At 43.9% G+C, this 24,171-nt stretch overlaps 1 protein-coding gene across 1 annotated transcript in view; it reads left to right on the plus strand.

Moving 5' to 3' along the window:
* The window catches only part of CDH4 (cadherin 4), a 611,276-nt gene that overhangs the window by 557,823 nt on the left and 29,282 nt on the right, over positions 1-24,171 (plus strand). Inside the window, exon 9 of the mRNA XM_019548218.1 lies at positions 17,816-18,001. Within this exon, the coding sequence (XP_019403763.1) occupies positions 17,816-18,001 (186 nt within the window). The remainder of the gene's footprint in view (positions 1-17,815; positions 18,002-24,171) is intronic.

Genomic DNA, 24,171 nt, shown 5'->3' on the forward strand with positions numbered 1-24,171 from the left:
CTGTGTGGGGGCCTAGTGCTTCCCTCCACAGCTGCGGTGCCCCCCGGGACTGCCCAAGCCGGGCGCTGCTTGGTGGGGGCAGCTGCTGCCGTGGAGGGAAGCACCAGCCCCCCCCGCAGCTAAGGGAGCGCTCTGCCTGCCAGCAGCTCGCTCTCCCCTCCCCGCCACCAGAGAGACCGGTAAGGACACGGGTGTACGTGACACGGGGGTTTATTTCACCCTAAATTGAAGCGGTGTTTTTAAAAAAACACTGTTTCAGTTTAGGGAGAATTAAACCCCTGTGTCATCTACAAATGCCCTTAGTGCTCATTACTCAAGCACATTAATGCACATGTAGTAGTTCCCCCCTGATTTTTACCCTGCTGTGCTCTGGGCAGCAGATTCAGCTAGCCATAAAAGGAGCACATCCTTGTTACTAGTTCATTGAAATATTTCATGGGGAAAAGCAGCTGCTGGCAGTCCTTCCAAACTGACTGAATGATCTTTCACATCACTGTTTAATTAATGTTTCAGATTATGATCATATCAGACTATTAAGTAATATTATTTTAGCAACCCGTCTTTTATACTTGACAGAATCAATCTGATCAGTTGAACACCACATACAACCAAGAGGAAAAAGAGATGTCTGACTAGAAAAGACAGCCATGTGATCTCTGCTGCAGGCCCGGGGAATGCAAGGTTTTGGTCTTGGTTCTGCTCTTGACTCAGTCTGTCACCTTGGTTTGGTCACTTAACTTCCTGTGCCTCCATTTTGCCATCACTATCATTAATCCCTAGCTCCTGCCGTTGTAGGCCACTTCATCAGAGAAAATCCCTTTCCTAAACTCATCAAGCTTCATCTTAAAAGGAGCTAGGTTTTCTTGCTCCCACAGTACCTATTGGAAGACTGTTCCAGAACTTCACTTCTCCCATCGTTAAGTTATATTCATGGGTAATCAAAGTAACGTCCGGTCCTTTGTAAACAGCATTTCAGAGAGCTATTAATATTACCAGTGCCTTATGCAATGGCACTAATCCTTCCCGAGCTCTGCTATTTCTGCTCCATCTTCTGAAAATGACTCCCAGGAGCCATCCAAGGATTATAGTCACCTTTCCCAGAACCACATCACATGGTTCAAGTAGTCTAATTCAGAAGGTAGATGCGAATATTCTGATCGGTTTGCAGATTTCTCACAGTACCTTAAAAAGCCTGCAAGCAAAGATGGTCTGAAATCCCTTTCTGTGGGGTATGCAGTAGCTGGAAAGGAAACACATGTCTGCATAAGCTGGTATCAGTGTAGCTCTCTACAAAGTTGTATGTAGTTGAAGGCCACCAATCAGAGCATTACCAAATTGTGGTAGCTTCATTTGGCTGGGATCTGGGGGACATTTTATTTGGTTTCTAACTGCATAGATCTAGCCTCTCCTAAGTATTGTTTCAAATGGGGGGTCAGAAAAGCAAAAGCCAATCAAAAGCATCAACTTTTAGTAAAAACGGTGCAATGCATCGAGTTTCAAATGGCTTTGATCCCAAATCATAACTTGGCCTAGGTTGCCGTAGGTTTGTAAAATGCCCCCTCTTCACCTCTTTAGCACCAGTAGTCCCAGAAAAGCTCCTGTGCTGACGTGAAAACTGTGAAGCATGCCAGAATTCAAATAACATCTGAAAACAGAGGATCAACCAACAAATGGCAGCATCAGTGCAATAAGGAATTGGGATGAGGACACAGCTGCATAGACAAGGAGACATGTGAGATGAGAAAAGAAAGAAAGAATATTTTTACATATGCAATTTGACCAGCAAGTCCACTGTCTTCTTTTGCTGTTGCTACTTCTTGGCCAACAGCCTTGCTCTAATTAATTATTTATGACAAAGGTTTTCATGAGGCCCTGGAATATAATTAAGGGCAGAAAGTCCATTTCAATTTAAAAGCACTGAATTCTTAATTCAGGCAAGTCAAACTGATTTGCAGTTTCTACTCTTCCCTGTTTGTGTATTTAATTGAAATGCAAAGGAGATTCAGTGTATGTGCTGGCAGTAGCCTAACCACTATTGGGCAGATTGGGTTCACTTGCATACAGTTATTTACTTAGGTTACAAAGTGATGGCTCCAGAAGAGCATATCCTTTACTGTGTAGTTTCATCCATGTTCATTTTGAGTGAAAAATGAGCATAAGGCTACAGTCAGTTGGGATTTTACATGAAAGCACAATTGGCTTTTAATAATAAATCCTGTCTGCAGAACCTTTCAGAGCTCCTGTGCTAGCTTTTATCTGAAAAGCAGTGCAATAATGTAGATTTCTTCACTGTGGCACTAGGACTTCCTCCTCGGCAGCTTTGACTCATGCTGTTCACCTCTATCCTCCTTTTTGGCTCGAGTGACAACTGCCTCCGAGTTATGCTGCAGGCACTTTGGCAATATAAAGACCTGTGGACTCCAGGCAAATCTATCCCCAAATCTAGTCCCAGGTTTTCTGAACGATGCACATACAGCCTGTACATGCAAATGGCCACAAAACAGTCTGTACCATAGTTGCACACTCAGCCATAGCACATGCCCTGTGCAAGCAGGTGCATTTCTGTGAACATCGAGGCTCTCATACTTTTCCAAGTATCAGCCCAGGCCCAGATCCTCCAAGGTATCTTTGGACCCCACTTCTATTGATTTTGTGCCATCCCAACCTGGGACAGACCCCTCTTTAGGATGTGCCTAGTGTACACATCAGCATGGCTTTGTTCAAGTCCTGCATTTGATAGATTCCTCCTGCACTGCATCATTAAATACTACTGTCTGTGTACAAGGGAAATCGCATAATGCTTGCATATATTGAGGTGTGCTCCCTAGAGCTGGGTATAACTCTGACCCACCCTGTAAGCCATTGATTCCCCACCCCGCTCCCAGCCTACAACCATGTCTGATCACCAAAGCTTTGTAACATTTACAGCATACCTTGACCCAAATTGAACACACAGCTCCATCTTCACAGAGAATGAACCAACCCTCAAGTTAAATTTTACAGACTGGACTCCTCTCCTCTTATAGTCTTAGGAGACTGGCATCACCGCCACATGTCGTTTCCCTGCAGCTCGGGCCTCTGTGCGCCAGAGTTAAGGAATTAACTCCGGGTCCAAAGCCAACAAAACTGAAGCTGGGATTTTCAAATGCACTCAGGTGACTTAGAAGTACAAATCTCATTGCAAGTCAGTGGGCTTATGCTCCAAATGTTTGTTGTTTTTTTTAATCCTGACCCCTCTCTTGAGGTGGAAGCACTGTTTCTGTCAAGGTAACAGCTGCATAAAAGTTGTGACTCTTTCCAGGTTCAGCACTTTGCCCAAGCTGCCCACCATTTTCTTTGCAGACTGCTGCAGAAGCAAGAGACACTTCACACTTTCTCCTGAAGACTCACTTGCCTTTTGTTCCTTCTTGAACTGTTGCCCTCTACATTTGGAAACAGGCAACTCCTACTTTTTGGGGAAAGTGAATAATATTCAGTGTCTTAATGAGAAAAGCAGGCGCTACACTTTTTGCAATGGCTTTTCTGATCAGGCTGATGCTGCCCTTCGGAGAAGGGGTACGATCTTCACCTTCTTGTCCATTTGTTACTATGGAACAGGGCAGAAAGGATCAATGGATATATTTAGAGTGCACACAGTTTTAAATAAAATCTGTATCCCAGGCTTCAAACTAATTACACTGATGTAAGTATAATGATTCTATATGTATATTCTATTCTCCATGATACAATTTCCTTCTGTATAAATCCCTTTATCTGCACATAAATTCACAGTACATTTCAGATTATTTTTAGGATTTTTTTTCTAATTTTTCCTAAATTAATCATGCACAATGGTAAAAACCAGATGGCATTTTGGTCTAGTAGCTCTGATTCCTGAGCATCACACTGAAGATGGGTTATTAAGTTCAAGGCTCTATTTAGCCTGATTCTGCCCTGTATCTAATTAGAATCAGATAGACTGTTCCTTGTAAATGGGTCAGTTGCACAGAAAAAAAACATCAAATGCAATCTTGAGATTGCAAAAAAAAAAAAGAAGAGAGAGAGAGATAATTTTATTTCTGTTCATTTATACCTGCTTGCTGGTTAAAAGAAGAATTAAAATGAGGTCATTAAACTTTCCTTGGAGACAAACCCCAGACCTCAGTGGTAATACGATTAATCAAATGTAAAAGTGAAGCTTCCCCGAATGCATATAACTCATTTTTATAAAATATCTAATTACTAAAACGCAGTCTGCTAAGAAATAAAAGGAGGGGGGGCAAGAAATTAATTGCAATAACAATTCAGGAAGATGAAGTTTTTCTGAATTAGGTCTATACAAGAAGCTAAATTGAGTTGATTAAGTAATTTCGGTTTGAGGAACACCCAGGATGGAAGTTAATAATAATGAATTTTTCAGACATTGGAGTTGAAAATTGCCAAAGATCAGTACATTTAAAAAATGGAAACAACAGATTCATTACAGATTTCAATTTCCTGTTGCCAAAAAAAAGCAGTAAAAAATGCTCTATTGGTCTCTCTCAAATTGGACACATGTACTGTTCGGTTTAAAATCAAGAATAATACAACCGTCTCTTTCTACACTAGAAAGAACAGTCTCAGCCAATTACAGCTACAACGCCAGACAGGAGGTAGAGCCCATGGCAGTATTCATCCCTTGCTTCACAACACATAAGTCGTTGAAATCTTAAATTTATGGAACAACTTCAGTGCATAGGTACAGCGTAAGTACATGCCTAGCTAGGATTTATATAGCATTAGGAGCTCTCCTAACTTCTCAGTGATGGTATACAGTTCCCATTAATGAGCACAAACAGCAGATAATAATAACAACCATAATAATAATAATGCCAGTAGTAATAATTGTAATAGTAATGGCAATAATAGTAATAGCGATGATATTTTTGGCTCACTCTTATAGATCTCCCATGCTGGTTTTTGTTCACGCATGGGTGTTTCGTACCGTCAGTACGCACGCACAGGCTGGGTACTGATACAAGGCTACACGCTCTCTGCAGAACAGTACAGCCACCTCAGCGATTGCACTGCCTTGTCATACACCATTTGTCATGAGCCATTTCATTTGCAACATCTGGCTGTGTTATGTCTCCTACTGGAGGTCTTGCTTGATAGCGTCTCATCAGCATTTTCCTTCTTCGTTTAATATATACTGGATCCGAAGGAAGAAACCATAAAACCCAATCCTCGTAATATGGATCATGTAATAATGGGGATGAGCTGTCCAGACTGAAAAAGCGCTGCCCGCACCAAAATGCTGGTGTTATAAGCATGCAACGAGATGTAACATTACCAGATGCTGCCGACAAAATGCCCATAATTAAATTAAATGCTCTGCACTGTACCTAGCTAGGGATGAGTCATGAGGCAAAACTCAGATGGTCTCTACCCAGCTGGTGTTGGGCAACATTACTGTAACCGCTGGGATATTCCTCCTATCAAAAAATGGCTGTGTGGAAAATGTCATTGGAGGAATAAAGCGAATGTTCCTGCTGGTTCGGAGAATTTTTGACTGATTTGCAGAAACAGGCATTTACGCTGCAATTTAGCAAAGCATTTCAGTCTTTGCTTTGAATTCAGTAGGTGCTTCTGTCCATTAGCCTCGTGGGAATTTAGGCATGTTTTTAAAGTATTTAAAGGGGTGCAGTTGCCTGCAGACTTTAAAGGAAGCCCGCAGTTTCAATGCTTTGGGTGGAGATCGAAGTCTTTGACACGAGCAGCTGAAAATCTGGATCTCGCTTTACAAGTATCAAATGGGTAGTAACACATGCAAATCAATGAATCGTCCAGGCGGTTATTCTTTTTCACGGACAGTCACTCCTTCTGAACAGACACTTACTGGTTTATCGTTGCACACTTCCATTTTGTGTGTGAAACTGGCACCTGTTTCAAAAAAAGCAGCCCACGGCAGCATCGCACCTTGGAAGTATGAGTGGCAGGGAAGTATTTTTAACATCTTGAATGCTATATGTTGTCATACCGCAAGAGGCTTTGGACTAAGGTTTAAAAGCGCCTCTGATTTTGAACACTTTACTTGTGCGTGCAGATCGTTGCGCGCGCAGATCACGCGAACTGGCCGTGTTGTGAGGACGCGACATAAGTGGACTTCTACATGCTGACGGTGCTTTTGCACACACGTCACAGCGGTGTGCACACGCAGGTTTTCTGGCTGTGTTCAACTGCATGTGATAAGTTAGGCACACAATTGGAGGTTAGATGTGAAAATTTTGCCTGGTAGGTGCTGAAAATTGGTAGTTCAGTAAAAAAGCAGAGCAAGTGCTGACCTAATTACAAACTGTAAATAGGCAATGACTTTAAAAGGGATCAGAAGCTGAGACCTTTATTCATTTGTGCTTCCCTTTGTCGTTGTTTCAGAAATATTGCTTTGTGGTTTAACCATCGTGACAGTTGTGATTACAGATGCTTTCTAACCGAGCTGAATTGATGTGGCCGATTTCAGAAGAGTAGGCTCAGCCTCATTTCCCCGCTTAGAAGAGCCTTCCCACAGCCATACCCCCTGACCTCGACAATTTTCTTATCTCTGTGTAGTCTCTCTGTAATTGGGTGTTTTGAAATATAATCTACCTCTTGCAGTTTTGTGATGCATTGTTTTAGATCCGTTATATTCCACCATGCCTGGCTTTGTTATACTAGAAACCCGGCTAATGCCATAAAATCTGCTAAAGGCAATCAGGACTCGTAGTTGAGATGATATCTTTTATTAGACTGACAAGATTTTTGCCCCCCCAAATTCTTTAAAATACGCTATACCATTTAAAATACCCTATACCATTATGGGCCAGCTATTAACACCGTGTGCCACAAACAGATAGAATAAATTCAAGGCAGCTCCCCATATGTAATGGGTTGCTTTGGTGACTAGCAATGCGGCATCTCAAGTGCTGATCTGAATTTGAGAAATTTGGTTACGGACAGTGACTCCGTCATGTCTAGAGGCTGACAACAAACCTCTTCTGAAGTTTGCCAGTTTTTTATGGGAGGGCATCATTTTAATTTTTCAAGGTCCTGAAAACATAACTAGCCTAAAAATGGGGTGTCATTTTAAGGAGATACGCGGTCAGTTGAGAAATTTTCCTTGACGTGCTCAAAAAAAAAAAAGAATAAATAACCTAGCGGAGATTTTGGTGCTGTGAGTTTTCTCCTGTCGGGTATTTCTGACTGTCCAAGGTGCCTTGAGCTTTGCACAGGGAAGGATCAGAACACACGGCGCCACCAGAATTAGAAAGAGTGAGGACTTGCAAAATGTTTCTCGTGGCTTTTTACGCATGATGAAACTTTTCAAACCGTTCGGTTTTATGAAGTGAAAAAGTATACTAATTGCAAGGGAAAGTGTGCAAAAGAAAGACTGCCATTCTCTTCCCATCAGGCATCTCAGTCATGTATCAGCAGGCGTGCTCATATCCCCGCACGCACAGAGCCTCCCTCGCTTTTTTTCTTTCTCCCCATGTCCTCCCACCTCTCTCCTTGCATATTCCTTTTATGCGTGTGCTTTTCTCTTTTGTTCTGTGCAGACTTGCCTCTTTCATGGAAAAGACTCGGTTCACTGCTTTCTCTCCTTTCTTTCTATTAATTACTATTCTACAATTAATTGTCATTGATTTTATCCTTTTGTCGTTCCTGTTCTTATTGCACATTACTTGAAGCAGAGAGGCATTCACCTTGCTATTGTTTTCCCCTTATTTTGCCATCAAAACATTGACTTCAAAACCATTATTTTCCTTTGGTTTTGTTGGGTTTGCATCTTGCAGCTGCACCTTCATTTTTTTTTTCTTGCTAATTGCGGGTACATTTTCAGATTTACATGGCAACAAGCAAATACCAATGATCACCCTGGCATCGGTTCAGGAAAGCATGTGCTTAAGTCCACTTAACAACAAAGGGAATTAAGCACGAGCTTGAAGTGGAGCATCTGCGTAAATGCCTTTCTTGAACAGGGATGCTTTACTGAATTGGGAGCCTTATCTGTAAACAGAAGATCTTCTGGTTTTTTCAACGTCTAGTAATGCTCTTCAGTTCCATCATAAAAAAAAAATCCTCCTATATGCTAATTCTGAGGCTAATCTGGAAACAACAGAGTTTTCAATTGCTGTGCAGACAACTGTTGAGAAGGAGCCGGCATGCCGCCGCCTTGAGCTTTGCTACATAGGAAACTTGTTATAAATCTCAATGCTAGGATTAGGGCATACACGTGAAATGCAGTTCCAGGGCTCTTAAAATTCCTCTTCCCTCATATCTGCCTTCAGATCCCACAGGCGCAGACAGGTTTTTAGGCGGACCAGGTTCTTTGGGTGAATCCAATATCTTTTATTAGACCAGCTTGAAAGCTGGAAAAAAAAAATTTCGTAGCAACATTTCGGGTTTCAAAACGCTTCGCCAGGCTGAGGAAGCATCTGCGCTTGGCGTGTGCTCTTCCTGGATGGACGAAAAACATTTTTTTCAACTATTTAAGTTGGTCTATATATAAAAGATATAGTTGGCCTGATATAAAAGATATCAGATTCACCCAAAGAACATTATCTGCCTATGTCCTTAGACTCGCACGGCTACAACCTACACCCCTGTAACAAACAGTCTTTATACTCTTTAAAATCTAAAAATGAATGAATTTATTAAAAACATGTAAGAAATGGGTTGTTAATAAAAAGAAAAATCCTAAACTTGATTTACCAGCTTAAGGCCCTTCTTTAGGCCAATTTATTGCAGTTGGATGAATCATAACCTTCTTCCTGATACAAATTTTACCAAGAAAGCACAGGTCACATCTCTGGGGTGCATTTCAGTAGCTTGGGTTTTGAGCTATGTCGCAGAATCGTTGTTAGTTGTAGCTAACTTACAGATTAAATTGGAAAGGATGTTTTTGAAATTCCTAGTGAAAACAGCTTGCTTACTGATGGCTTTAAGATCATAAGAAGGGACGTGAATAAAGTTTGGGACCTGATCATTTAGTGTGCCAGCTAGCTAGCAGTGTCTATCTTCTTTTAAAGTCGTTATTTCATTAAAGGAAGGCCGTCACCCGAGACGAACTTGTGTAAAAGAAGTTTGCACCGAAGTGACCAGGACTTTTATTCAGAAAAGACTTTACCATGTGTTTAAGTGCATCCTGTGTTCCTTTGGCTTCACTGAGATTTCAGTTAGCATGCTTGAAGGGAGGTATTTGCTTATGGGGTTTTCCAAATTGCAGCTCAGATTCAGATTTCGCTCGTCCGATGGAAAAGGAGAGTTACCTGGAGATATCAGCAGGGCAAGCAGAATTGGAAGTCGGACCCAAAGCAAAGTCCTTTGCCTCTTTTTTCCTCCATCATCCCAAGCAGTATTTGAACCCCAGTCGTGGGACGGTTGGAGTTAATGCATGATAGCAGTGTCCACTTCCAAATGTTGCTGGCAGTGTTTGATATCTGATTATTGAACACTAGGTTCGTCCAGCTTTGTTTGTGCAGGTGAATGCCTTGCTACTTAACAAGTCCAACAGAGCTACCAGCCGTAAAGTGCTTCTTTACATAATGAAGGAGTCTGGACGTAATGCTGTATTTTGGAAAGCTTGCCCTGTGCCACCTAGCGTGCCATGCAAGTCACTTTAGCAGAGCTTCTTCAGTCCAGGGGGAGTTGCCTCTCATGGCCCACACAGTCCTTTACAAAGGCAAAACATTACCACCAGTTATTACAGGGCTGAGCTGCGATCCAAGCTGGTTTATCCTCCTGCTGGTTTGCTCTTGTGATGTCAAACCATTTTGGTTTCCTCTGGAGACCAGTGCCTTGCAAAACCTTGAGGAAGAAATTGCTGACTGAAGTGCTGCTGAGCCAGCTGATCTTTGGCGCTGGAGCACAGAGCTCGAATATGATTCATTTCCAGGCTTCCTATCTTGTGTCCTTTAGTGGCTTGATACATATCAGGGGGCTGAAAGGCAATGCCCTGTGGTGACAGAAAGACTTAACTTGACCGACCTGAACGTGTTTGTTAACTATGTACTTTAATCCACAGGGGGCCCAGGAGGCAGCCCTGGTCTAAACAGCTGAGTGCCGGCCCTGGGTCCCAGTGCTGACTTTTGCCATTACCGTACCGTATAACCTCGGGCACGTCACTTAGCCTCTCCGCGCTCGTGGAAATGCAGGCAGTACATTGCCTTTGAAGAAGTACAGTGACCGTGCAAAAAATGTTGCTGTTTTATCGCAGTCGAAGTAAACCTCATACCCATCTGCAGCTGGTTCCAGCATTTTTTGGACTCTGCTTTATTTAAAAGATAGCATTATTAATTAAACCTGACAATCAAATATTCTTCAGAAATGCACCAACCTCATTCTCCTGCTGTTTGCTCCGTAGGCAAGAAACAAAGGTGTGTTAGACAAAGAAAGCAGATGGAGTGTTCAAAAGAGGCTCGTCTGACTTGAAAATAGAAGTCTCCGCTATCAGATCAGAATTTTTAACGTATACTGTTTCCATTGGCTCGCGAGATAAGATCTTTTATTGTTGAGTATAACCATTGTTAAAGGTCATTGTTGCAAAGGCTACATCATTTAGACTGGATGAGATCCCATTTTGGATAAATTCACAATTTTTCTTCCTAACAAGGTGATAGTATCAGGATTTGAATGTACAAGAGTGCTAGGTTACAGATTAAAGGCTTTTGTGTTCTAGAAGCCATACTACGCCAGACTTCATGAGTTTCAGTGAGACGTGCAAGTCCCCAAAGTCAAGTAGGTTGATTAAAGTAGTACTTTATAGTCTTTGAAATACAGATAAAGTACAACTTTCCTGCATGGGGTTAATGTAGATTTTTTTTTTTCCCTTGACAAGGCTGCACGTCTTTCCAAGGACATAATTCTAATCTCTTCTTAAACCTTTCATATGAACATTGTAAAAAGCTCCTTTTGTGTTGTAATGCATTTTTATAAAATATATAAATTTATATGCAAACTTCGAGCCTCATTTCATAAGATATATTTATCTGGAAATGGTTATCTTGCAGCGAGGCAGTGTCTCAGTGTCATCATTTTTGTGGCATCTTTTCATACTGTAAAAAGACTATAACATCTTAAAACTGAAAAAAAAATATTAACATTCATTCTCAAATACGCAGACATTTTTATTATCCTTCTCTCATTATGTCCCCTTGTCAGTGAACTCCTGGCAAGGACTTGAGACGTCTTTGAACCAAGGTTAAAACTGGATCGGGACTTGAACTTGACTTTCTCAAACTTCTTGCGAGTCTTGAAATTGGACATTCTTGAGAATCTGAAAATTAAATTACTTCTTTTTATTGGTGCTGGGAGAGAGGAGGGTATGGTTTCTGCTTTCTAGGTTGTTGGCCTGTCATTGTTGCTCTTTCATATTTGGAGAATAAACCAGGCAGCTGCGTGGTTCCTTGAGATTAAAGAAAACGAACTGTAATTTGGGATTAAGGCAAGGAACGGGAAAGAACAAGGGTGAAATCAATAGCTCTCAGCAACTGAGACCAAAGCAGATGCTGTCTCCACTTTCAGTCGGGGGGTCAGTCTTAGAAATTTAAAAGCGCATGGGCATAAAACAAACCCACCCCGCTCCTGTAGCTACATACTCAGTAGGATCAAACTAAGGTTCAAAGAACGTGCTCGAACAGTTGGAAGAAATGTTTAGCCCGCTGGGACTGAGAATATTGACGTACCATTGGTATCCTGTCAGCAAGCTACTGGATAAGTAGATAAGAAATAGAAGGGAAAGTCACCCTAAATATTGTTAAGGAAACAGATGAACCAACTTCTGACAGGGTTACTTCTTTTCTAGGCTGTGTCTTTTTTCTTTAGTGTTTCCTCTATAAACCATACACAAAGCTAAGGGTCTAAATGAAAACGATGATACTGTGGATATATGGAGCTTGTGATAGACTTTGCGTCTTTGCTCACAGATTGTAGAGCTGCTTTATTGTCAGCTGGGGGATTTTAATAGCACCAAATGGAGGAGAGAACGGCAGGCCTAGCAATCCTGGTTTCTGCAGACCCATACAACCAGGCGGACTCGGCACTGAACACGAGCAGCCACTGTATCCGATCCAAGCAATTCATTTCAGAGCAAGATATGTGACAGCTGGGCCTAGTATCGGTGAAGCAAAACTGCAGGTTGGCAAGAATATGTTTGGCTTTTATAGATCACATTTCATAAAGCAGTTGCCATATGACATAAAACTTGGCCATCGCATGATGTGGGTACTTGGAATGAATATTACATGAAACCAAGCAAATATAACTGTCAGGCCAGAAATATCTTTGTGGAGAGTGTGGTTGTGCCTGTGAGAAGAAAATCAAAGGTGAATAAAGCCTGCTTGATGGTCACTAGCAGGTGTGATGGAGGACAGGTGGTTGGAGAGCAGTTCAGCAGGAGATGGTACTTAGCTATAGGCATTGGGAAGGTGATCCATGTTAAAAGTGAACACACGTGGGAGACTGAAGCCCTTAAAAAACTTCTTGTTAACATTTTAAAATTGCAGGATCTGCCAGATTTGCCTATCAGAGAAGATTGACTTTACTTATGAAACCTGATCGCCTTGCTTAAAAGATTGAGGCCAGATTCTAATTTCAGGAACCCCAGGGTATATGGAGTAAAACCTTTGAATTCATTCGAGTTGCTTTAGATTTATGTTGTCATAGAAATCTGGCCCATACAGGTTGGATAGGATAACTAGTGAACCTAGAGCAGTCATCTTTGAGCAAATGATATTGGAAATTAAAGGTCATAGAATTGATGGCAAGGCTTAAGGAAACAGCAATTAGGCTGCTAGGAAGAGAAGCAAAATTACTGGTAGTAGAAGTAGAAAGAGGAAAAAAAATATTAGAGTATTATTGATCTACATATCAAGTTGGCAGGTGCACAGAGTACAGTGTGGAGTTGTTTTACACCTCTTGGGCTTTTCTGAGATACAGGCAACTTATTTAGGCCCTTTCAGTAGAACTACTGGGGTACAAAAATGGAAGTTAAGGAAATCAATTAGGATGGCTTTTGCTGGTTTCAAGGCTGCAGCTAGACAAATATATCACAACGCATGATTTATTAAACGAATTTAGTCATTTTCTTTTAGACAAATTGTCTGCAAACAGATGGGGGGTTATTAATTTGTCTACTGTACAGCCTTTTTTGCTAAATATTCTGTGTGAAAAATACCAACCTCTGATCTAATCATAAACTCTTCAGTAGGAGTTTTCCCTTAAGTATTCCGTGGTGTCATTCAATATTCAAGCTGTATGATTGCTCACCTATTTCATAAGATGTCATTTCAGTATAAACTGCACCGGCCTGAACTGTTGTTTGTTTGTTTTTTTTGGTAATAATTGGAAAAATCTTTGTTTATAAACCAAAACTTCACCTTGCAAAAAAATCATACAAGCAAAATTTTGGTGTCACGGATATTCGTAAAAGGTGGGTAGGGATATGAGCACGGAAGAAATTAAATTGTATTTAAAAGTCATCAAAAGGAACCTGAATAATTTTCTTCCTATTCATCCATCTCAATTCATCGCCCACTGGGAGTGGCTGTAGTAAACTAATGGGTTTTACTTCATCGTGTTTGTTTTTACAGCTCAGGCTATAGATTTAGCACATGCAAAGTCATCTCGTGAACTTATTTCCCCCCACTTATTTCCTTTCTTCTTTTGAGTGATGCTTATATATTTGTGCTGTCAAGTACTGAGCAAGACAAAATTAACCTCTAGGGTTAAATGACTTCAGCATAATCTGATGCAACCTGGCAATCAAAATGAATTATTACGTTTCAGTAGCATATGAGTTCAGACAGACCAGCTCTGGAGGAATGAAAGAGGAACTTTCACAAATGCACCCGTACCAAAATAAAACCTGGAACCTATGTAATTCAAGATGAATAGACCAAGTTTAAGAAATAATGGTAGCTAGGCAGAGCAAGTCTATATCTCAGAATGCAAACCAAGCCTGAATAGCAGTCAGCCACAAAATTACTAGCAGAGGATTAAAACAAAATGAAGAGAGTGAAAAAAATTGTAATGCAGCAATAGCAAATGAAGCTAAATAAACTGAAGATGCATCCAGGAAAATGTAGCAAGTAAGGGCAGGCACAGCTTTATCGTTCTTCTTCTTTACTCCAGCAGTCACCCCTGCTTCCCTATTGTCTTAATATTAAAGTAGACACGTGTCTCTTTATTCAGCCCCGTCCCCTGCACTTCTGCATTGCACTTCTATTGAAGGAAACAGTGCAGCGGAGGGCCAACCTTTTTGGCAGGGTTGCCACAAATTAACCCCCTGCCCTCCCACCAATTACCGTTCGGATTTCTGCCCCCTGCCCAATCTGCTGCTCCGCTGTCTGCTTCCTGTCTGGTCTGCTTCTCTGCCTTCTGCTCCCCGTCCTACCTGTAGCTGTGCTGGCTGCCCCTTCCCAATCTGCTGCAGCGCATACCGCACGTAAGAGGCTACCCATGCATGCTGCTTGTGGCGTACGTGCTGCACGCAGACAGCACAGTAAGACAGGGCATTGTTCATCCTACTCAAGTACGTCAGGGTGGGGAGGAAGTTGCATGAAATTAGACTGGAATCACTCAAACCTCTGTCCTTCCAGTAACACCTCCAGTACGTGCCAGCTGAGGCTCTGTCCCTATAGATCAACTTCAACTGAAGCCCCTCAGTCCTGGCTGGTGCTGAATGCTGCTTGAATGGGGCTGATAGCCATCAACTCCAAATGAATAGAAGGGATAACATCTTCAAAGATGCTTTGCACTTAACAGCACTGACACCCGCTGTTATGGAAAAGTCTTGTAGAGAGCTGCAACCTTCCAATCAGGTATTATGTTCAAGACAAAAAGTCACTCCTACAGAATTCTGTGGGCCCAAAAAAAAGCCTTTGGAAAAGATGCTGTTCTCTCAATAATGTTATGAGCTGGCACAGCAATTTCTATGAAGCTCTGTTGGCTTCATCCCTGGTACATTCCCTAGGGTCTTTGCACAAAGGACCACATGGGATGGAGCAGGTAGGATGTGACCATTGAGAATAATAGCTGTTCAGCCTCTCCCTTTTATTTTGTAAAAGTTGCATTGATGATTTGCTTCGAATGAGTTTACCCTGTTTGATTTTACAAGTAGTAAACCCCATAACGGACCAAAGCTGGGGATTCTCCATCGTTGCATATTCACTCTCTCGCGAAAGGCTACAGGGGAACGGAGTCAGCCCCAAAATGGATGTTGAGTAATTGCTTTAGGAGCATCGTGAGGTCATTTTTTACATTTCTCTTAGCTGCATGATTTGAGACGTGGGCACTGTTACATTTTGCTCCATTGAAATTACATGATCCCTTGATTTTAAACAGTGCATTCAGCTGCCCAAGCAAACCCAGGGCCCATCAACTTGTCATCCCTGGCATGCAGTGCAACGTTAATCTAATCCAATGGGAAATGATAACCAGGGCGGATTTAGTAAGAGACAATTCTGCTTAACTAATCTCCTTGAGTTCTTTGGAGCAGGCTGCTGACAAGACTGATAATAGAAGTGTGCACATGACATAATCTAATGGATTTTTCAAAAGGCTTTTGATAAATTTCCATTTGACGTTCCTGCACTCAAACTGCGTGCTGCAGAGGTTCCCAGTTGGGCATGAGAATGGATGAAGGACTGGCGACAGGGTGGGAAACCAGAGGAATTGAAAGAGGTACTATATGTATTGGAGCTCAGATTATTTAGAGGCGTCCCACTGTTCTTTCCTCTACCAGGCAGACCCAGGACAAGGCGCGATCTGTATTTGCTAATGAAAATTTACTTAGGACAGGTGCAAAAGAAAAAATTGAGCAAAATACCATTAAAGGCAAAACTAAATTTGGAATAGCATACAGCAAATAAGAGATTTTTGCTGTTGGATGTGACATAATATATGCTGGTTGCAAGTATTGGCGGAGGTAAGTGTCCAGAGAATGGTAGCAGGTAGCACAGTAGTACTTTACAAGAGTTTTTGAGCTGAACAATAAAATAGTCATTCATTATAATTAGCACACTTCTTCTTTCATGCATGTTGCAAGCTTGGTTTTCAGAAGTGGTTTGTGACCACAGTTTGGGGCAGAATTTCCATTTTGGAACGGGGCCAGTAGTACTTATTGTTTTCCCAGGGTTTCATTTGACTTGTGCCAATCTAAATGGCGTTTTGCAAATGATAATGGGAGCTTTTGAAGGGTGAGCACTTTTGAAATATTGGCAACTCCATTTATGCACCTAAATCATAGAAAATGAGGGTTGGAAGGGACCTCAGGAGGTCACATCTGGTCCAACCCCCTGCTCAAAGCAGGACCAGCCCCAGCTACATCATCCCAGCCAACGCTTTGTTCAGCTGGGTCTTAAAAACTTCCAAGGATGGAGAGTCCACCACCGCTCTAGGTAACCCGTTCCCGTGCTTCACCACCTTCCTAGTGAGAAAATGTTTCCTAATAGCCAACCTAAACTTCGCTTGCTCTAACTTGAGACTGTTGCTCCTTGTTCTGTCACCTGCCACCACTGGGAACAGATGAGAGCTTTTAGGCCATTAAAGTAGAAAATATTAACTGTGCAAGATCTTTGGTCTTATACATGATAAATCAAGCGGTACACAGAAATGCGGCTCAAGTGCTATAAGGTACAAAAACTGGATGAGTTGCATGCAACCCACTAGAATTAACTACCAGGAAGGGCCCAGGCAAAATTCCCAGAAAAGTTTTGACAAATCAGGCAAAGGCAAAAGCAGAAAGAGGAAAAATTTGGTAACATCTCTGAAGAAGCAGTAAGATTGCATTTTGGGAAAACTGGGTAACCCAAGACATCGAATATTAAGGGGCCGACTTTTTCACCTGCGGTCATTACAAGTAGCAGTTCAGATTATTATGACTGAAAGGAATTAGCAAGTAGAAGCTTTTGTCTGTTATTTCAGTTTGTCAAATGTCTCGTTTTAATGACACTTTGTTAGTTTCTCTTGGAGGCTTGATGAGTTTCAGGGGCAGGGTGAGCTGTATTTATTATTGAATCCAATTTATCAAATAACAAATGTAACATTTAAAGATGCCTCCCATCTTCTAAACCAGCGGTCTCCAAACTTTTTTGATCATGCACCCCTATCAGTAAAAAATTTTTGAGCATGCACCCCCAGGATATGTATATTTATATAAATAGAAATATAAATAGAAGTTCTAGTATTTTCTTCCTGCACCCCAATGAATCGTCTTGCACGCACCCCACTTTGGAGACCACTGCTCTAAAATAGACATAAAAACATATTTATCTTCTATCCACAGAGCTGCCTTAAGTCACTGTCCACAGGAGTCTTGTGTTCTTTTCTTCTCTTCCTTTCAGTCTCTGGCTGTTCCTTTATGTTTCAGTTGTTAAGCTTTTTTGTTCCTTCCCTTCTGTATAATAATTCATTCCCTCTTTTTCCTCAGTTCTCTGCATAATAACAATCTCATTATTTCCTACTCTTCCCTGTTTTTCAGTTTAAAATTTATTCCAAATTTGTTCTTGAGTGGTAGCTCATAGAATTTGTACTCTCCTTTAATGTTCAGAAAAAAGTTAGTTGCAGCTTTGGTGACATGGGTCTTTCAGACAGCAGCAGGAGAGAGAAAATAATTTCAAGAGGAGGACATGGGATTAAAACCACATATGATGAAGGGATGCAGGCAGTATCTGAATGTACTTATAGCTTGGATTTTACTTGTGAGGACCTTCCTGGAGCCCTGAGGCCCTGTTCATTAGGCTGACTTCAATGCCAGCTAGTGACTTATCCCTAAAGTCTTCAGAGCTCCTGAAGAATACTAACTCTTCTCTTTCATTTGCAGTATTCGGGGGAGGTGCCCGAAAACCGCGTGGAAGTTGTAGTCGCAAATTTGACGGTGATGGACCGGGACCAGCCCCACTCGCCCAACTGGAATGCCGTGTACCGCATCATCAGCGGAGACCCCTCGGGCCACTTCACCATTCGGACGGACCCCATCACCAACGAAGGCATGGTAACTGTGGTGAAGGTAGGTGACTTCAGCAGGAGCCGGAGCAAATCAATTTGTGTGGCTATCTAATCAAATGACTCCCCAAAGGAAGCCCAGAGGGTCTGGTGCTGTTTCATGTCATCTTTGCTTAGGATTGTCAGTGTTTGAATCTCCATCTGCCGTTTCCCCGGTCTCGGTGGTACAGGTGACGTGCAGGCTGCTACTTCAAGCTTAAACCACTCAGCCTTGGCTCACCGCCCTCTCATTTCTTGGCAATCCCACCCCAGACTCCCACAGATGCTAACACGATGAAGTCAGGGCCCACTTCTGCTTGCCTTCCCGCTGCGTGCACACTACGCTTGGACTCTGTAGTTGCTCGCAGTCTGATGTGCTGTGGGACTTGGAGTGCGCCTCGCTCCCCGTAGGTGGGAGAGTGCACAGCTGCATGTGAGAGAGGCAGCAGGACAGCTCAGCATGGGACCTCAGTAACTCATCTCTTATGCAGAGGGGGTGTGGAGAAGTAGCAGCCTACAGCTGAGCCTCCAGAAGGAGGGCTGAGCTTGTCAGTGGAGGAGGGAAGAGGCAGACGGCTGGTACAGGGAACATCTGAGTCGGGTACCGTTGCCTGAGAAGTTTGGGAACTCCGATACTAAGCAAACAAATGCACTTTGTCGACCCGATCCTTAGCTATGCTGAAGCCCAGAGATGCTTCACCCGTTTATACCAGCCAGGGATTTGGCCTTCGAGAAACCTACCCCTGATATTCAAACTACCGTCTTCTTCCACTACTTGTTGCTTTCAGCGTTATGGTGGAAGAGGCCAGGAGTCACAGGTGTAGAAATCCACCTGATCTCAGCATTCAGATTTCCTAATGCTTTCTGTTCCACAGCTTGAATCCTACAGGTACGCGGAACAGATATCAAATTGCAGCGCCCTTCATCCCTCCGAAAGGACACAAATTTATCTTCATTTAAGGGTTTGCTTCACGTTCCCATACAGAAGACCAGCAAACCAGGCAGTGAATGCCTCTGCAGTTATTGTATGCGGCCGGGACACAACTGAATTCATTCAACATTCAGTGAATCAGTTACCAGATAAGATTCCTATGGATGTTCTCACCGACTATCAAAAAAGTGAAGGAAGCCTGAATAGGCAGCTGTGATCTATGGGAACTTGCCCTACACGTTCTGTGCGCTGCACCTGAAAAGAATTATTTATACTGCTGAGAACAAAGCCTTTCCCTTTTTGCAACCAGTGACCTTCACTTAACCAAAAGTTTTTAATACGTTATAATGCAGCACAGAAGTTTAAAGAGCAACACAATTAAAGAATGACTCTGCAGGAAAAAAAACACTCCCTCGTAGCTAAGAAATTGCAGTCACTCTTCATACATACAGTTTGAGTATTCGGAAAAATGACATTGGTGAAATGCCATTGAGATTACGTTGGCAGGAATGTGTGAGCTTGTGAGCTTGTCCTGTTTTCTGCCCCTTAGGGTGTGTGTGTGTGTGTGTGTGTGTGTTTGCAGATGCCACTTTGCTGAAACTTTAAGGGAAATATCATCTTACCTGCTAGATGATATTTCATCAGGGTTTTTATGTTAATCACTCTTATTGCTCTCAAATGATGACTGGCAGCCTTCTCCAGTACATCAGAGTGCCTCTCCAAGTTTCATTGGTGGTGGGTGTGTGCCTGTGTGTGTGTGTGACCTGTGCGTGCATGGGTGTGCGTGATGCTTAAAGGACAAAAGCTAAGCAGGTCCAACATGAAACACTTGGGGTTTTTTTCCACATCAGCCAATCTGCAAATACTTGTAACTTCCCTGCCCCCATCCTAATCGAGGAGCATGTCAAGTGTCATGACTGCCGTTTTAAAGCTGCATCAAAGTGAAAAACAGGGGATTTACGTGATCACCCTTGCTGCGCCAAGACGCTTGCATAATGAACCAGCCTTTATTCAGAACTTGCAGGCGGAAAGCAGGACACGTTTGTCAAGACACCCAGGATGCCAGGGTGGACTTTCCATTCCTGAGTAACCAACAGTGATCATGATGCAAAGAACCACAGGGAAATGGCATTATGTCACATTGAGCTCAAAGCCTGAGATTGCATTGTAATTATCTACAGTGTCTGACCTCCCCTGATCCTTCTGTGTGTTCTCGTTTTATCTAACTGGAAGACTGTCTCTCTCGTCTATCGGCCTCCACCGCGAGGCAAGTTTGCTCAAAATGATCCATGCTTTGTTGTATATCATGGTCCCCTTAGAGATGATTTGGTGCCTGTGTCTCCCAGGTATTGATGTTAGTATTGCATTTATTATGATATTTATAGCATTGTGTATAATAACATGTCTGATATCGCATATCATAAGGCATGGATCATTTTGAGAAAACCTGCCTCATTGTGGAGGCAGATCGGTGAGAGAGACACCAGGAAAGATGTGTGACCAAACACTGCCAGGATCCATGCAACATCACCAGGATCTACTCCTTCCTCCCCGAACCGTTAGCCATGGCTGCAGTTGAACTTGCAGATCTTGGATTGGCCTCCTCAGTCATCTGCAGATGCACTGATGACTTCCCTGTTTACCAGAAGACTGTCATCCTCATATTGATGGACTGCTCCAAGTGGAAGACATTTTTGATGCTCCTTGGCACTGAGAATGAGCATTATTGCTCTGGATTCAGTGCCTGTGCTGGGGAAGGGAAGCCTGTTAGGTTTCTACCTTCTGTCTGCCTTGTTCTTAGTTAAGAAAAATGTGGGTTCAGGGCAGGGAACTCTCTGCAAACTGATTGCTGTGGCTGGTCAGGGATCGTTGCTCGTGGGGCATGAGTTGTCTCCTCTGTTGGTCTCTGATTGGATCAGGGAGACTTTTTGAGCAAGAGAAGAACGAGGAAAGTCAGAGAGTGAACTTCCTACTCACGGTCATTAGTCTGCAAGGTGCCACTCTCCCCTCCGTCCTGCCTTCCCCTGACTTCAGACTAAACCCCTAACTACCTCTTTAATCATGAGGCATTAAGGACCCGTGGTGCTCCCATGAAATCAATGGGACTAATGGCGTAATTCCTCACTGTTGTAAGTAGAGAGGTTCACATCCTGGTCTGCAGTGAATAACAGATACAATGCAAAGGAGGATGTGAAGAACACCCACCTCCACCTAGATCTTTCAGTGCACATTTGCAAAAGGGCAGACAGGCATCCAGCCCCCAAAGCCATTCTCAGTTCAAGTTAATCTTTGCAAAGGCTGTTTTTGCAATCAGCAAAGCCACATCTGCTTTTCTAGCTTCATCACTGAAGGGTAGAATATCATTTCTGTTTTTCATATCATTTCTGAACCATTTTCATAATGGAGAGAGACCCGGGCCTCCGAAGCAAGCCTGGCGAATGGGGAGAGAGCCACTTCCCACTCAGCTGAGACACGGCAGAGTCTGAAACAATCTCCAAGAGCAGCAGTGGATGCCCTGTGGGAGCTGGCTCACAAAAATGTTATTATGGCTCAGAGACAGGGATTTACAATGGAGATGCTTCCATGGTTATTTGTCTCACTTTGGGCAGCACAGGAACATAAGGGAAACGCATTCCCTCTGGTTAAAGGTGCCTTCAGAAGAGAACACATTGCCCTCTGCTTTATCCTGCTGTATGTGGGTAACATGAGGCTGTGTGTTCAAGCAGCATGGTTCAGAGGAGGTCTTTGCAAGGTGGCGCTTCAGAGCTGTTTTGGCCAGCCTCAAATTATGCATGCCCAACAAGTTGTGGGGGCATGCCTCACATCAGTAGTGCAGTCAGGGACCTGGGAGAGCCCATCTGCCCAGCTGGCATGTGCAAATGTAGAAGTTCCCTCTGCAGATCCACACCTGCTCTCATGCGGCATTGTGCACATATTGAGGTGGAAAACTATCTGCACTGCAGGCTGGAGTGGTGGGCTGAGATACCCAAACTGGCTCTGTGTGAGCCAGCAGGGTGACTAGTAGCAGTCTGGCTGCAGCAGCGTGGGCCTCTGTCTAGTCAAGGCAGGGATCTTGTGGGTAAAAAGAGGATGTGGTGATGTAATTAAAGACTGGATCATAATATAGACATGCAAGGGGCTGAACTAAGGCTGCACAGGAAGCCTTTACTCTGTCTTGCAAGTGTGTGGCATTGCTACCTTAATCCCGCTCTTTTAATGCTTTTTCTTGTGTATGCCATTTAATATAAACACATGACTTCCCCTCTAGAAAATAAAAGACAAGGGCCATATGCAGATGAAACGAGGGGTGTGTGTGCACAACACTTTAAAGCAGGCTAAATGCTTTTGTGCCGCTTTAATGGTATCGGGGTTTGCACGCCTCGGTGGCGTATTGCGCATTAATTCCAGCCGCTGTAGGAAATTTGGAGGTGTAATGAGCCTTAAATGACTTGGGGCTCAGCAAACTAAAACTCCTCTGAGGTGCAAGGCTCCATGCAGCTCCTCAGCTCTGCAGGAAGCCCTGCAGGCAGCCTGGCAGCAGCCTGGGAAAGCAGGGTCCACCCAAAAAAAAGTGGCGAGCCTGATCTTTTTATTCCCCTCCCCACCCCGGAGCCAGCCTGCCAGCCTGAGCTGCAGTGCCCCCCGGGACTACCCAAGTCGGGTGCCTGTGGGCGAGTGCCACCTCGGGAGGAAGCACCAGCCCTCCCCCCCCGCAGCCCGGGGACCACTCTGCCCACTGGCAGCTAGCCCTCCCCTCCTCTCCCCGCCCGAGAGGCAGGCAAGTCAGTGGGGTGTGTGCACGACACAGGGGCTTAATCGGAATTGAAGCGGCGGTTTTCAAAACCCACCGGTTCAATTTAGTGCCCCCATTTCGTCTCCACATGCCCATAGGAGACAATCAGAGTCTGTCTGAGACACATTCTCATCCTGGACGTAACAGATTTCTGAGTCTTTGCTCCTGCTGTCGGCCTAATCAATATGTAGCATTTCCAGTGACGCGAAGATGGAGCGTGTTAGTACAGTGCGAAGAACTGAGCTCTGGAGGGAGCGGACCTCAGCAAAGTCTGTCCTGTCATGTCTGCTTAATACTCCCCCACTTGCCATCCGTTGCTCAGGAAAAAACCATATGGTGCCTCAGAGACATAGAAATGAAACCTCAACTGCTGCTGTCTGTGTGCAGAGCTGGCATTTGTGTGTCCCCCTCTCTGCCTGGGCATGCAGCCCCACTGCCCTAAAGCTCTGGTGTCCCTTGTCAGCTGGCAGCAAGCCTCAAGAGGACACCCCTGAGATGTGCATTGCAGTCCAGCCCTTCCCCCTGCCACCGTACATGCCTCCCTGCTGGGCACCTACACAGAGAGGGGCTGAGAAACTAGATACAACAGCTTTGCATCTGCCAGCGACTCGCTCCTGTGCGGGGCATCCCCCACTAGGGTTGGGCAGTTGGTCTCCATTCCCTTTGTGGAAAGAGTGTGGAGCTCAGCATCCGTGACCATGGAGGCAAGACTACGGAGGACAGGTGTGTGTAGCACTCCCTCAGTGCTCACCGGAGCTCTGCTGGCTGGGGCGCTTGTACACGTGACACCGTTGCCATGCACGCCTGATGAAAATATCACTCTGTGTGGCTTCATGGCATCACACTACATGTACAAGAGTTGGGGGGGGTTAAAATGAGTTTGCATCGCTGCAAATTAAACTACATCCCAATGTAGGTTAGTTTGCACTGCTGCGTTGCTGCTGTCAGTGGCTGTGGGGGAGGCAGGCAGGCTTCACAGAAAAAGGGGATCAAGTGCCTCACCACTTCTGCCCTTAACAGGCGCCTGCTGAAAGCCGAAGTGGTGGGGGCCCGATCCTTCTTTTTATTTTTTTTGGTGGCGCCTGCTCTCCCTTCCCGTGGCTGGGGGGCAAGCTGCTGGTCGGCTGAGCTAACCCACCCAGCCCGCTAGCAGCCCACCCAGGTACCCCAGGGGGACACCACCGCCACAGAGCAGCCCACCTCCACAAAAAGGATTGGGTCCCTCACCATAACAGAGATGGAAAATAAAACCCCACCATTTCAATTAAAAACCCATCGTTTCAATTTAGGGGGCATGGAACGCAACCCTAAAGACTAACCCCCTGTCATGTGTACAGGCGCCCCCGCGGATGCCCTGCCTACCTGTGCCCACTCCAGATGCACCAGTCCCAGAAGCCAGGTAGGGATACTGCCCTGAGAGCACCCACCGCCGCAGCTCTCACACACATTAGGACAGGGGTGGGCAAAATGC

Source organism: Crocodylus porosus, unplaced genomic scaffold (genome assembly GCF_001723895.1).
Source record: "Crocodylus porosus isolate Cpor-Errol unplaced genomic scaffold, CroPor_comp1, whole genome shotgun sequence".
Classification (NCBI taxonomy): Eukaryota; Metazoa; Chordata; order Crocodylia; family Crocodylidae; genus Crocodylus; species Crocodylus porosus.